The 12580-nt window shown below is 47.7% G+C and overlaps 1 protein-coding gene across 1 annotated transcript in view; it reads left to right on the top strand.

Annotated features, from left to right (window-relative positions):
* The window catches only part of SCARF2 (scavenger receptor class F member 2), a gene marked incomplete at its 3' end in the record, with an annotated part of 41682 nt that extends 29788 nt beyond the window's left edge, over positions 1 to 11894 (top strand). The window contains exons 7-9 of the mRNA XM_029286675.1: positions 10515 to 10618; positions 10864 to 10981; positions 11776 to 11894. Of these exons, the coding sequence (XP_029142508.1) occupies positions 10515 to 10618; positions 10864 to 10981; positions 11776 to 11894 (341 nt within the window). The remainder of the gene's footprint in view (positions 1 to 10514; positions 10619 to 10863; positions 10982 to 11775) is intronic.
* Positions 11895 to 12580: the final 686 nt, after the last annotated feature.

The following is a 12580-nucleotide window of genomic DNA, read 5'->3' as shown; positions in this document are numbered from 1 at the left end:
TTCTTTTTATGACCAGGTGATTTGTGCTCTTTAAGGGAATAAACAAATACAGGGGTGCCCCTGTTTCCTGTTGGGTCCTCCTTGCTAATGAGCCACTTAGATCCGCGTTTACAGCAGGGGTTTCTCAACCTTGCCTTGAAGGTTTAAACTCCCAGAATTTCCCAGGGAAATAAAACTAATATACAAACACTGAAAGAAGCAGGCTGATTGGGGAATTCTGGGAGTTGAAGCCCACACATTTTTAAGCTGTGGAGGTTGAGAAACACCTGGTTGGCAGACTAGCCAGACCAGTTAGATAAGCAGGAGAGTGTCACCATTTAGATACCATTTTATACACTTTATAAATGCCTCGTTCATGCATAGACCTATATGACAATGAGGCGCAATTTCTCAATCTCAGCAGCTTTTATTTGAGTGGATCTCTGCTCCCAGAATCCCCTAGCCAGCTTGCTTCCATTGATTCTATATCTGCTTCTTTTAATTCAGAGTCAGCCATGGCCAGTGCCTATTCGGGCCCTCAGAACCCCTTTTGACCAGATCCTGCTTGGGTTTAGAGGGGTGGGAATACTTTAAAGGAGCCAAATCTATGCCCCCAGCCCTGCAAAGGGTTAATGCATCCATCTCGCTTCTTTAAAAAAAAAAAGAAACTGATTTCTTCAATTTCTTTCTTTGTTGTTGTTGTTAATTGCGAAGTCGTGTCCCACCCATCGCGACCCCATGGACCACGTTCCTCCAGGCCTTCCTGTCCTCTCCCACCTTCTGGAGTCCATTGAGGCTCACGCCTCCTGCTTCAGTGACTCCATCCAGCCACCTCATTCTCTGTCGTCCCCTTCTTTTCTTGCCCTCCATCTTACCTAGAAATTTCTTTCTAGGTAAGGACAAAGAGTGGATAGGTTCTTAAGTTTTTCCTCCTTCCCCCAAATAAATGTATGATCCTACCCACTTTCTCAAAAAAGAGTAGCCTTTAAAAAAATACTAAAACAGCATCTTTGTGGCCTGCAGAAAGTTGTCCCCCATGGCTGAATTGAGAAGCACAAGGTCTTTGTTTCCTGTCTTCCACAGTTCTTTAGCTTTAGCAGAAAAAGGACATCCTGCCCCTTCCTCGTGTTTAGTCATGGCATGCTTTATTCAAGACAAAGCTCGTATTTATTGTCCTATTTTTTTCCCAACAAATTCTTGCTGTGTTTTCAGCAAAGAAAGCCGACTCCTCCCTCAGAGTGAAGGGGGAAAACTTCCTACACACCGTTTCTTTTCTAATGATATATGCAAAACACAATTCTTGCACGCTTAGGCTTCTCTTTGTGTTTTCTTCAACATCTGCTTTCCCAACCTGGTGCACTCATCAGTGTGTTGGGATTAAAATTCACATCATTCCCAGATGGACTGCAGGATGCTTAATCAGCTCCAGCCAGTTTTTACTAGCCTGCTAAAGCACTGTTTCTCAACCTCGGCAATTTTAAGTTGGGAGGACTTCAACTCCCAGAATTCCCCAGTCAGCACGCTGGGGAATTGTGCAAGTATGAAAAAAAACCCCACATCTGTATAATGAAATCACAAGCTTCATGATAGTCCAGTGAGGGTCTCAAGGGTTGTTAGTAACTGGCTCCAGGATCTATGAAGAAGATGGAAGCAGCTTCTGAATTTAGTTCAGAGATGGGTCCCCACATCCCCAAAACCTCTTCGTGTTTCTTGAAGCCATCATTGGCCACAATTGCTGAAAAGTGTCAATTCCTGTGGTTGCAAGAATGGTAGGATCGGTATCTCTGTTCTCTATAAAACTATCAAAGTCCTAGATATTGTTACCAGTGTTGAAAGAAAAGTCTTCATCGGGGTCCAATCCAAGCTGGGAATAAACAAAATGGAGACTGCTTTAGAAGGAAGGTTGTAGTTTATTGAGAAGCAGAACCACAAGACATGTGGCTCCGGGGCAGCTGACCACATGATGCTGGGAGTGATGGGTTTTTATACCTTCTTGGGCTTTTGTGTTTGGAGTTGCTCCTGTTCCTGTGCCAGGAACTTTGACCTGAGGTTCAGTGTGCCCTTTTGGTATTCTGATGGTGGTGGGTTAATCCTATTATGTCCTAAAGGTCATGTCCTGCTTCCTTTGGGTTGTGGCTGATGGCTGTGTGCTGTGTTGTTGTTTTTTTGGGTGAGGGATTGCTGGTTCTAATTCTATCACTCTGCTATTGTTAGCTATCAACTCTTGCTCCAAGGGATTTTGAAAGATTCTGTCTTGAATGGGCTTCTGCAGGTACTGTTTGCTCATGAATGGGGCCAAATGGGATCATCAAATCTGCATTTCTACAGAGCTGGCCTGCTCAGTTTCTGTTTGGGGCTATTAAGAAAAACTGGTCCTGCTTTTCTATCTTTAAAATCCTTCGGGGAAATATAATAGTCTGCCTTTTTAATATTCCCCCAAATATTTCTTTCTCGGGGGGGGGCTGACTTCCCACACCAGATTGGAGGATATGCGGTTATGAAAATTATCCTGTAATTGGCCCTCGGACATCATTAATTGTCTGTAATCAACCCCCAAAGCTGGGACATTTTCCAAATATGTCTCGTCCTTTCTTTCTCCCTCCCTCCTTCCTTCCTGCCTTTCCTTTCATCCTATGTCTACTCCCTTCTTCCTTTTTTCAGTTTCCTTCCTTCCTCTTGCACAGCTTCTGCCAAGTTCCAGAAATGTCTGTGTAACACATTTTGCACATTTGTAAACCAGGTTGTGAGGGGAAACTATGAAAGGACTTTGACACAGATGGAAGGGAAGCCCTGAGACACACTAAAAATAGGTTTGGTGGAGAATTTCTCCTTTTGGAGGATGAGTGTGCTATTCCTAGTCAGTTGGGAGAGATGGCCTGGATTTGTTTGTGCCATCAGAAAAGCTGAAAGTTGGCTTAGGCAGTGTTTCTCAACCTTGACAAGTTCAAGATAGGTGGGCGGTGCCAGGGAGCAGGTCTACAGCAGGGGTCCCCAACCTTTCTTCGTTGGCGGCCTGGTGCAGGGGTGTGTGGAGACACCTTTATGCGCAGGCATGCACGAAGGAGGCCACAATTGCGTGTGGGGTGCAAACGGGGCCACGAACACCTGCACAACGCTCACGCAATGCGCCCGCCGCCGTGATGCTAGCGCGAGTGAGGGGAATGTGCGCTCGTGGCGACGATAGCGTCACAAGATTGCTGAACCTTCAAGAACTCACTATTCTTGCTGCAAAGCTATTAAAATGCAAAATTCTGCAGCACTGCAAACTCTCCAAGAGTCGTCAAATTGAAAACAGCACAGCAGGCAGGAAGTGCGTTCCTTTGTGAACTGGCCAGCTTGCAGCTGCTGTGAAGAGCCAGGCAGCCTCGTGGCCAACCAGCACTTGGCCCTGAGGAGGCCAGGATCTGAACCAAGGAAAAAACTCGGGAGGTCCAAGAGGCATCAGCATTCCTGGGGGGGGGGATGGGATGGCCAAAGGGCTGCTTTTGCAGGCCGAGCCTTCTCCCGTGAGCCCCCTCCAGCCAGTTCGGACCAGGACTTAGCTCACTCGGCTGATGAAAATCCTCAGCCAGACTCTCCATTGGTCCGATGAAAGTTTTGATGATGGATTGCCACCATAAAGCGGCTTAAAGCTGGTGAAAGAAAAACCATCAGGTCCTGTCCAAGCCGGGAATAAACAAAATGGAGACTGCTTAGGAAAGAAGGTTCTGTTTATTGACGAATAAAATCAACAGCATGTGGTTCTGGGAAAGCTGACAAAATGGAGTTAGGATAGGTGGGGTTTTATACCTTTTTGGGGGCTTTGTATTTGAGGTTCTTCCTGTTCCTTTACAATGTATTTTGACCTGAGGTTCTGTGTGCCCTTTTGGTATTCTAATGGTAGTGGGTTAATCCTATTGTGTCCTAACAGTTACGTCCTGTTCTTGCAGTTTTTGGTCTCTGGGGCTGTGGCTGAAGACACTTTCCTTATGAATAAGTGGCCCAGTCTTTCTGAATAGGATTATCAAATCTGCATTTCTACAGAGCTGGCCTCTGCTTGGGAGAAGGAGACTGGGGGCCAGTTTCTGCCTAGGATTTTTCTGCATTAATCCTTTGGGAAAATATAATATTCTGACTTTTTTAATATCCCCCAAAATATTTCTCTCTCTCTCTCTCTCTCTCTCTCTCTCTCTCTCTCTCTCTCTCTCTGTGTGTGTGTGTGTGTGTGTGTATGTGTGTGTGTGTGCTGACTTCCTACAAAGTCATATCCGGGCTCGTGAGTGGCAGGGAAGGAAGAGATTGGCCTTGACCTTATGACCACAATTTCCATTTCTAAGCTAGATGGTTGTTCGTGAGTCACTCTCCATTTTACGACCTTTTTTGCCACTGTTGTTAAGTGAATCGCATATTTGTTAAGCAAATCCAGCTTCACTCCCCCTTGATTTTGCCTGTCAGAAACCGCCTGGGAAGGTTGCAAATGACGATCGCTGCCGGGGGGCATTGCAACCATTGCAAATACATGCCAGTTGCCAAGTGCCCAAATTTGATTTGTGTGACTGTGGCGATGCTGTGACAGTCGTAAGCGCAAGGACCGGGTGGTAAGCCATTTTTTTTCAGCGCTGCTGTCACTTCAAACAGTCGCTAAACAAAAGGTTGTAAGACAATCTCAGTTTAGAAGCCAGGCTAGGGCACAACGCTCGCTCACAAGATTGCTCGCTTGGCGAGGGGTGGCCAGCCGTCAGGCCTGCCCCAGCTGGGTCCCTAGGAAAGAAAGACCCTCGACTCCCATTTGCTTGAGGTTCTTTTACCAAGGAGTAGTGGTTGCAGCAAAAGCAAGGCCAGAATTGAAGTTCCCACGCAAAGCATTACAGAATTTCCTGTTTTTCCTGTCCCTCCCTCCCTCCCACCACTACACACACACCCCTGTCCAGTCTGTCTTTTGTTCAGTGTCGTGTTTGGGGAGCAGCTCGGATATTTAGTGCCATTTGGTGCAACTCGCATTCCTTTCCTGGGCTCTGCAGCCTTGAAGACAGGAACAGGCCGGTTCTCACACCTCTGGCTTCCATCAAACCTCTACACACACAAACACACACACACACACACACACAGCCCTTGCTCATCTCTACCCTCTGCATGCCAATTGTCTCCTTCCTCTCCCTACCTTCCCCTAGCAATTTGTGACAGGAGGCCAGCAATGCGCTAAGCTGAAGAGGGCAGACCTGGCACTAGCAGAGGACCGGTTTATAAATTGGGAACATCTGCCCTGATGGAGAAGGGAACCCTAAGCAAAGCTGGCCCAAGGTGTAGCTCTCTAGGTCAGAGGTGCACAACCTTCTTGTGGTCACATTTTTTCTTTTAAAAACTGTCCATTTGGGAAGAAAAACTTACGTTGTCTTGAAGACGCACCCATTTTTCACAGAATAGAATAGAATAGTATAGAATAGTATAGTATAGTATAGTATAGAATAGAATAGAATAGAATAGAATGGAATGGAATGGAATGGAATGGAATGGAGTGGAGTGGAGTGGAGTGGAGTGGAGTGGAAACAGAAAGAATAGAATAGAGTAGAGTAGAGTAGAGTGGAGTGGAGTGGAGTGGAGTGGAGTGGAATGGAAACAGGAAGAATAGAATAGAATAGAATAGAATAGAATAGAATAGAATGGAATGGAATGGAGTGGAGTGGAGTGGAGTGGAGTGGAATGGAATGGAATGGAATGGAAACAGGAAGAATAGAATAGAATAGAATAGAATAGAATAGAATAGAATCTTTATATACTGTAGAATAGAATAGAATAGAATAGAATAGAATAGAATAGAATAGAATAGAATAGAATAGAATAGAATCTTTATATACTGTAGAATAGAATAGAATAGAATAGAATAGAATAGAATAGAATAGAATAGAATAGAATAGAATAGAACCTTGGAGGTCTTCTAGTCCAGCCCCTAGTAAAGCAGCGCCTAGTCAAGCAGGAGAACCCATACCATTTCAGATAAGTGACTGTCTAGTCTCTTCTTTAAAGCCTCCAGTGATGCCCACGATTTCTGGAGGCAAGCTGTTCCACTGATTAATTGTCCTCACTGTCAGGAAGTTTCTCTTTAATTCCAGGTTGCTTCTCTCTTTGATCAGTTTCCAACCATTGTTTCTTGTCCTGCCCTCTGGTGCTTTGGAGAATAACGTGATCCCCTCTTCTTGGTGGCAGCCCCTCAAATACTGGAACACTGCTATCCTGTCTCCCCTATTTCTTCTTTTCTTTAGACTGGCCAAACCCAAGTCCTTGCAGCTGTTCTTCGTACGTTTTGGTCTCCAGGCCTTTGATCATCTTAGTTGCTCTTCTCTGAACTTTTTTTTCCCAAGGTCTCAACATCTTTTCTGTAGTATGGTGACCAAAAAGAACCCAAATGGGGGAAATCATCCCACTTTTAAGAATGGCTGTTAAGTCGGGGACTACTTATTTATGGGTCGGAAGCCCGGCTAAGCCAGAGGGCTGGGTCCTAGGAGCTCCCTCCCGTGGGATTTAAAGGACATTTTAAAATGAATGGGGTATCTTTGGCTCCTTCCGCTTCTCCAAGCCCTCCAGGATTGCCCAAAGGCTCTGGGGAAGTTAGATAAACCCAGGCAGGCGTGGCTGCATCCTGCATTTGGCCCACCCACTAGACTCAACGCAAACCTGTGCAGAACCACTTGCTAGACCCACAATTTGGAGGGAGACTTTAGTGGCCATTAAAAAGACCACCAGACCAGATTATAATTATGAAAATCTTAGAATGTGCAGAAATGGACAGACTAACTTTAGAGATTAAAGAGAAAGAAGACTCAGTTTACTTTAAAACATGGGAAAATTTTTTATCAATGGTTAGCAGCACGATAGAATGAGAATGGATTGTGAAACTTAATAGGATGAAGGATATTTAGTGACTAGACTTTACTTTTATGATTATTGTTATTATTAGCAATTATGATTATTTATTGCTGCTTAAGATGAATGATACTTACCGATTAACTTTTCTTTTTTTTATGATTATTGTCATTCTTGGTGACTCTAATTGCTTAGTATTATACTAACTAGGGTTATTTAATATTGTAAAGCTAACAAGATGAATGATATTTACTGACTAAGCTCTAGTTTTATGACTATTGTTATTATTAGTGATTATAATTATTCAGTATTACATTAACTATTGTTATTTAGTAGGATAAACGATACTTATTGACTAACTTTTACCTTTATGATTACGGTTATTTTTTGTGATTATAACTTTTTAGTATTATTTTAATTACTACTATTTAACATTTGTACCCGGATGACAGTCTGCTTGCTAAAGCGATGAATTACTGTTGGGGGTAACCCCACTACTGTATCTTTCTCTACCCCTATCCCAACCCCACTCCCTAACCCCTTACCGATCTTACCGCTTCCCCACCGTTATAAAATCTAATAAAATATTTTTTTTTAAAAAAAAGAGCTAAGGGCCAGGTATGTCCATAAAAACCAAGAAGAAAGCCACGGCTATGGCTGAAGCCCCCTCCCCTTTTCAACATACATTAAAAATGATGCTGTTGCAGCTGCCAGATGGATATTTTCTTTTCTCTTTCTTTTTTTTTTGGGCAGTCATGTTCCAAGGATTTGTTTGCTCAGGGCTTGGCATGGAGCCAGCCAGTTTTGTGGTTGGGGGCTGCCTCATTTTTTCCAGCCTCTGAGGACCCCCAATGGGGAAGCTGTGGTGGTACAGCAGAGGCACTGAACGGGCAGGGGCCCAAATGTTGGCTCTGCTTCGTTTTTGGTTGGGGGAAACACGGATATGATAAACCTTCCGGGGTTTCACAGATCTATTCTGGTGCTTATTTAAAAACAAAAATGTGAAAACGTGTAGCAGCAAATTTTAGCCAGGCAATCTTTATGTGTATTTAGCTACCCATCATAAAATAACTCTAATTGGTTTGCAAACCCATAAAACAGCCGTAAAAGCAAGGGTATAAAAACTCACAACAATAAAAATAAAGATAAAATCTTGGGATGCCAAGACCGACATTCCCTCTAAGGCAGTGATGGCGAACCTTTTAGAGACCGAGTGCCCAAAAATTGGCCCCGCCCCCGCAAGGCCACTCACCGCCTCCAGGGCCCGTCGTAGATCGCCCAGGCAGCCTAGCAGCGCCATGGCAGCCATGCCCTCTGCCCGCGCCCCGCAGCATCAACTGTGCACGATGGGACGTGAGGGCAGAGTCTTGTCTACGCTGCCTGGCTGCCATGTCCTTGGCTGTGCTGCTCCACGTGGGCCACGCTCGGGGGCAACTCTCCTCCAGGGGGGCTGCTGGTGAGGAGGGGGTCGCAGGGGGAGGCGAGGCTGGGGCAACGGCACGTGTGCCCACAGAGAGGGCTCCGAGTGCCGCCTCTGGCACCCGTGCCATAGGTTCGCCACCACTGCTCTAAGGCAAAGAAGTAGGTGGGCGAGGTGCCTCGTAGACAGCAGCTGGGCTGGCCACAATAAAGAGTGCAGAATCCACTTTGCAGCTTCCCAACATTTATTTATCTCGCTTGCAAGTAAATCTGGGCAGCTAGAGAATTAGAAGTTACATCTTTTTTTCCTATGAAAAATACCAGTAATTATACCATACAACTTACCTAATTATTGATATCATTCAAAAGTAATCGAACTGGGAATACCCCTAGGGCAGAGGGTCCCAACCTTTTAAGTACCAAGACCCAGTTCTGTGGGGAGAGGTTTTTCCACAGACCGGAGAGTGCGTGGTTTTGTACGCTGCCTGCATCTCACAGATGGGGCTTTGCTTGTTTATGCGGCCCAGTTGCTGGCAGGCTATGGCCTGGTGCCGGTCCACGGACCGGGGGTTTGGGTCACGGACCGGGCATTGGGGACTTCTGCCCTAGGGAATACCCCTAGAAGTTGTGGGTGCTCCATCACTGGAGGGTTTCAAGAAGAAACTGGAGAGCCACTTGTCTGGAATGGTAGAGGTTCTCCTGCTTGAGCAGGGGTTGGACTAGAAGACCTCCAAGGTCCCTTCCAGCTGTTAAGATTCTATGTTCTTTGTTCTCCTCGGGCCACTACTCAGTCCCTCTTTTGGCGCCCTCCTCTCTCTTCTTCCTGCTTAGAACATCACCACAATGATGTTCTAGGTCTGGTGTGCGGGCCATGAAGCCCTGTGGCCAAGAGGGAGCCACGCTCAGGAGAGTCCCACACTCGGGCCGAGGCTCTGCAGGTCACCCAAAAGTGGATGCAGAGAATGGCTGAGGGCTTTTCCTGCCTTTGCCCACTGACCGGTAGCTGCCTTCATAGGAGCAGGTCAAGGGGGGAGCTGGGCTCAAGGTCTCCAGCCAGGATGTGCCTCCTTCTCCTGATCCAGGACCCTGGTCCCTTTGGGGCATAATAATAATAATAATAATAATAATAATAATAATAATAATAATAATAATAATAATAATAATAATAATAATAATAAATATAGTAAAGTTGGAAGGCACCTTGGAGGTCACCTAGTCCAACCCCCTGCTCAGGCAGGAAACCCTATACCATCTCAGACAAATGGCTGTCCAGTCTCTTCTTAAAAAATGGCAAAGAAGCAGCTCTCCAGACCGAATCCTATGGTGTGTGGAGACTTTGGGTTTCACAAATGGGTTTCCTGACAGTGAGGACAATCAACCAGTGGAACAACTCACCCCGCAAAATCGTCGGCGCTCCATTGCTGGAGGTTTTTAAAAAGAGACTGGACAATCACCTGTCTGAGATGGTATAGGTCCGTGGTGGCGAACCTATGCCACGCGTGCCACAGGTGGCACTCAGAGCCCTCTCTGTGGGCACGCGTGCCGTCGCCCCAGTCCTAGGCCTTCAGCTGGGTTTTATAAAACCTTTTCGCTTTAGGCCTCCGCCGCCGTGTGCAAAAAAAAAAGGTTCAATCACTCAATCAATTTCTCGCAGGGAAAAAAAAAGATCTTGCGAAGTTGGAATTGATTGATTGAACTTTTTAGTCCCACCTAGTCTGCCATTACCACCGTAGCCACGCTCACCCAATGGGCCACCCCCACCCGGCACCCAATGATACATAAGTGGGTTTTGGGTTGCAGTTTGGGCACTCGGTCTCTAAAAGGTTCGCCATCACTGCTTGAGCAGGAGGCTGGACTAGAAGACCTCCAAGGTCCCTTCCAGCTCTCTTCTATTCTAAATTGCAAGGCTGGGCTAAAAGGGGGTAGAGCAGGATATGAGTCAGTGTGTAATGGGGAACCCATGGAGTCGTTGGGCGAGTTGCCCCCACTGCCCGAAGTAGTGAGAAGATTTTATTTGAAGAGGCAGAGAAATGCGTATTATTTCTATTGGGGCACCTACCGAGATGCCCGCAAGTTGCGTCGTTGTAACTCCTGGGCACCGTGTTGGGAGACCCTGCCGTCGGTCAGGCAAACGTTAAAATGTGGCATTATCCCACTGCGCTTTCCAGTGGGGCTTCTCTAGAGTAACTTAAATCGGAGGTTGTGGTGAGCAGCAATCACAATCCGCTCTCCGAGGACGGGAACCAACCTCTTCGGCCTCCCCTTTCCTTCACCAGCTGCAACCTCACCTGCCCAGCTGGCCATTATGGTGCAAACTGCGCTCAGCTATGCGACTGCCACGAGGACTCCTGCAACCCCTTCACCGGCATGTGCCACATGGGTAAGTCCTTGGCCAATCTTCCCCCCCCTCCCCAGACCTTCTTGCCCCAGCTGGGTGGGGGAGGTGCAAGGGAGGCCCCCAACAGCCCCCTCGCATTGCCACAGCCACCCCCTTGCCTTTTTTCAACCCCGTCTGCAACACACACACACACACACACACATACGTCCCACCTTGCCAGGGCAGCCGGCTTGTGGCCCACGGCTGCTTGCTCTGCCCACTGACTCTTGCCAGCCTCTTTTCCCCAGAGGCCAATCAGCGGATGGGAGTGATTGGCGCCGGAGTCCTTCTGATCTTCCTGCTCTGCCTCCTCCTCTCCCTGTTGTCCTGCTGCTGCATTTGCCGCAAAAAGGATCGGGCCCGGGAGTGAGTACCCAGAGGGGGGGGAGCCTCTGTGGGGAGGGGGGACTGGGAGGAGGGAAGCTGCGGGGAACCGGCTTTCCGGAAGATAGCCCGGGCGGGAAGGGGTGTCGGGACGGGGGAGGAAGGACGGGCCCGGAGCCACTTCCATCTGGACAGCTTTCCTTGGCTGCCCAAATTCCCAAGAACAATTATAGGGAGTCCTCGTCTTACGACGGCAGTGGACACCCCACATCTCTGCTGCTAAGCAAAATAGTTGGTTAAGTGAGCTCGGCACAATTTCTGGCCGCCATTGTGAGTGAATCTCTGCAGTTGTGAAGTTGGTAGCCCGGTTGTTAAGTGAATCCGGCTTCCCCCGTTGACTTTGCTTGTCAGAAGGTCGCGAAAAGGGGATCGCAGGATCCCCCAGGACGCTGCGACCGTCACAAATATGAGTCAGTTTGCCAAGTGCCAGAATTTGGACATGACGTGACCCCGGGGATGCTGCAACGATCGTCAGCGTGAAAAACGGGTCATAACTCGCTTTTTCAATGATGCTGTAACTTTGAACGGCCACTAAACGGAGTCGAGGATTACCTGTAATCAGGGGGAGAGGCTGCCTCCCGGAGCTGTGGGTGCCCCATCGCTGGAGGGTTTTAAGAGAAGTCTGGATGACCATTTGTCTGCGTTGGGTTGGACTACAAGACCTCCGAGGTCCCTTCCAGACTGCAAACCACTATGCAGCGGTATATAAGTGCTATTGCTATCCACGCAGCCACTTTTGACCGTGGTCTCACCTGCTTGTCCCGTTTCCTTCACAGCATCCGCCAGGACTTGGCTCGTAAAAAATCCTCAAGGCGCCTTTGCGGACAGTTCAGTCAAATCAGCTTGAAGTTGCCTCGCATCCCCCTTCGCCGTCAGAAGTTGCCAAAAGTTGTAGGTAAGGATCCACTCCTCTCCACGGACCGGGTCACGGGTCCATCCGGCTAGTGGACACGAAAGTGGGAGTGGGGGCTGATGCCAGGAGAAAGGTTTTGGCCACACAGTCATCGCCACCAGTCTGATGCTTGTGACCCCTCCCTGGGGATGCCTCTGGCATAAACTGAACAATTGCATGCCCGTACAGCAGCATCTTGGCAACTTTAAGACGTTGTGGACTTCAACGCCCAGAATTCCCCCAGGGAATGCCGGTTGTGGAATTCTGGGAGTTGAAGTCCACTCGTGCTAAAGTTGCCAGAGTTGAGAAACACTGCCTTATGGAGAGGTAAACTCTGCCCCCCTCCCCCGCCAAAGTGCGAGATTCCCCCAGAGAAGGAAAATGCAAGGAGTGAAGCTTCTTTTGGTTTGTTGTTGTTGTTAATTGCGAAGTTGTGTCCGACCCATCGCGACCCCATGGACAACGTTCCTCCAGGCCTTCCTGTCTTCTACCATCTTCTGGAGACCATTGAAGCTCACGCCTCCTGCTTCAGTGACTCCATCCAGCCACTTCATTCTCTGTCGTCCCCTTCTTCTCTTGCCCTCCATCTTTCCCAGCATCAGGCTCTTCTCCAGTGAGTCCTTCCTTCTCCTTAGGTGGCCAAAGGACTTGAGTTTCAACTTCAGGATCTGGCCTTCTAAAGAGCAGTC

Source organism: Protobothrops mucrosquamatus, unplaced genomic scaffold (genome assembly GCF_001527695.2).
Source record: "Protobothrops mucrosquamatus isolate PMUCROS unplaced genomic scaffold, P.Mucros_1.0 scaffold4516, whole genome shotgun sequence".
Lineage (NCBI taxonomy): Eukaryota > Metazoa > Chordata > Lepidosauria > Squamata > Viperidae > Protobothrops > Protobothrops mucrosquamatus.
The sequence above is the reverse complement of the archived record's forward strand: the minus strand, read 5'-3'. Positions and strand labels throughout refer to the sequence as shown.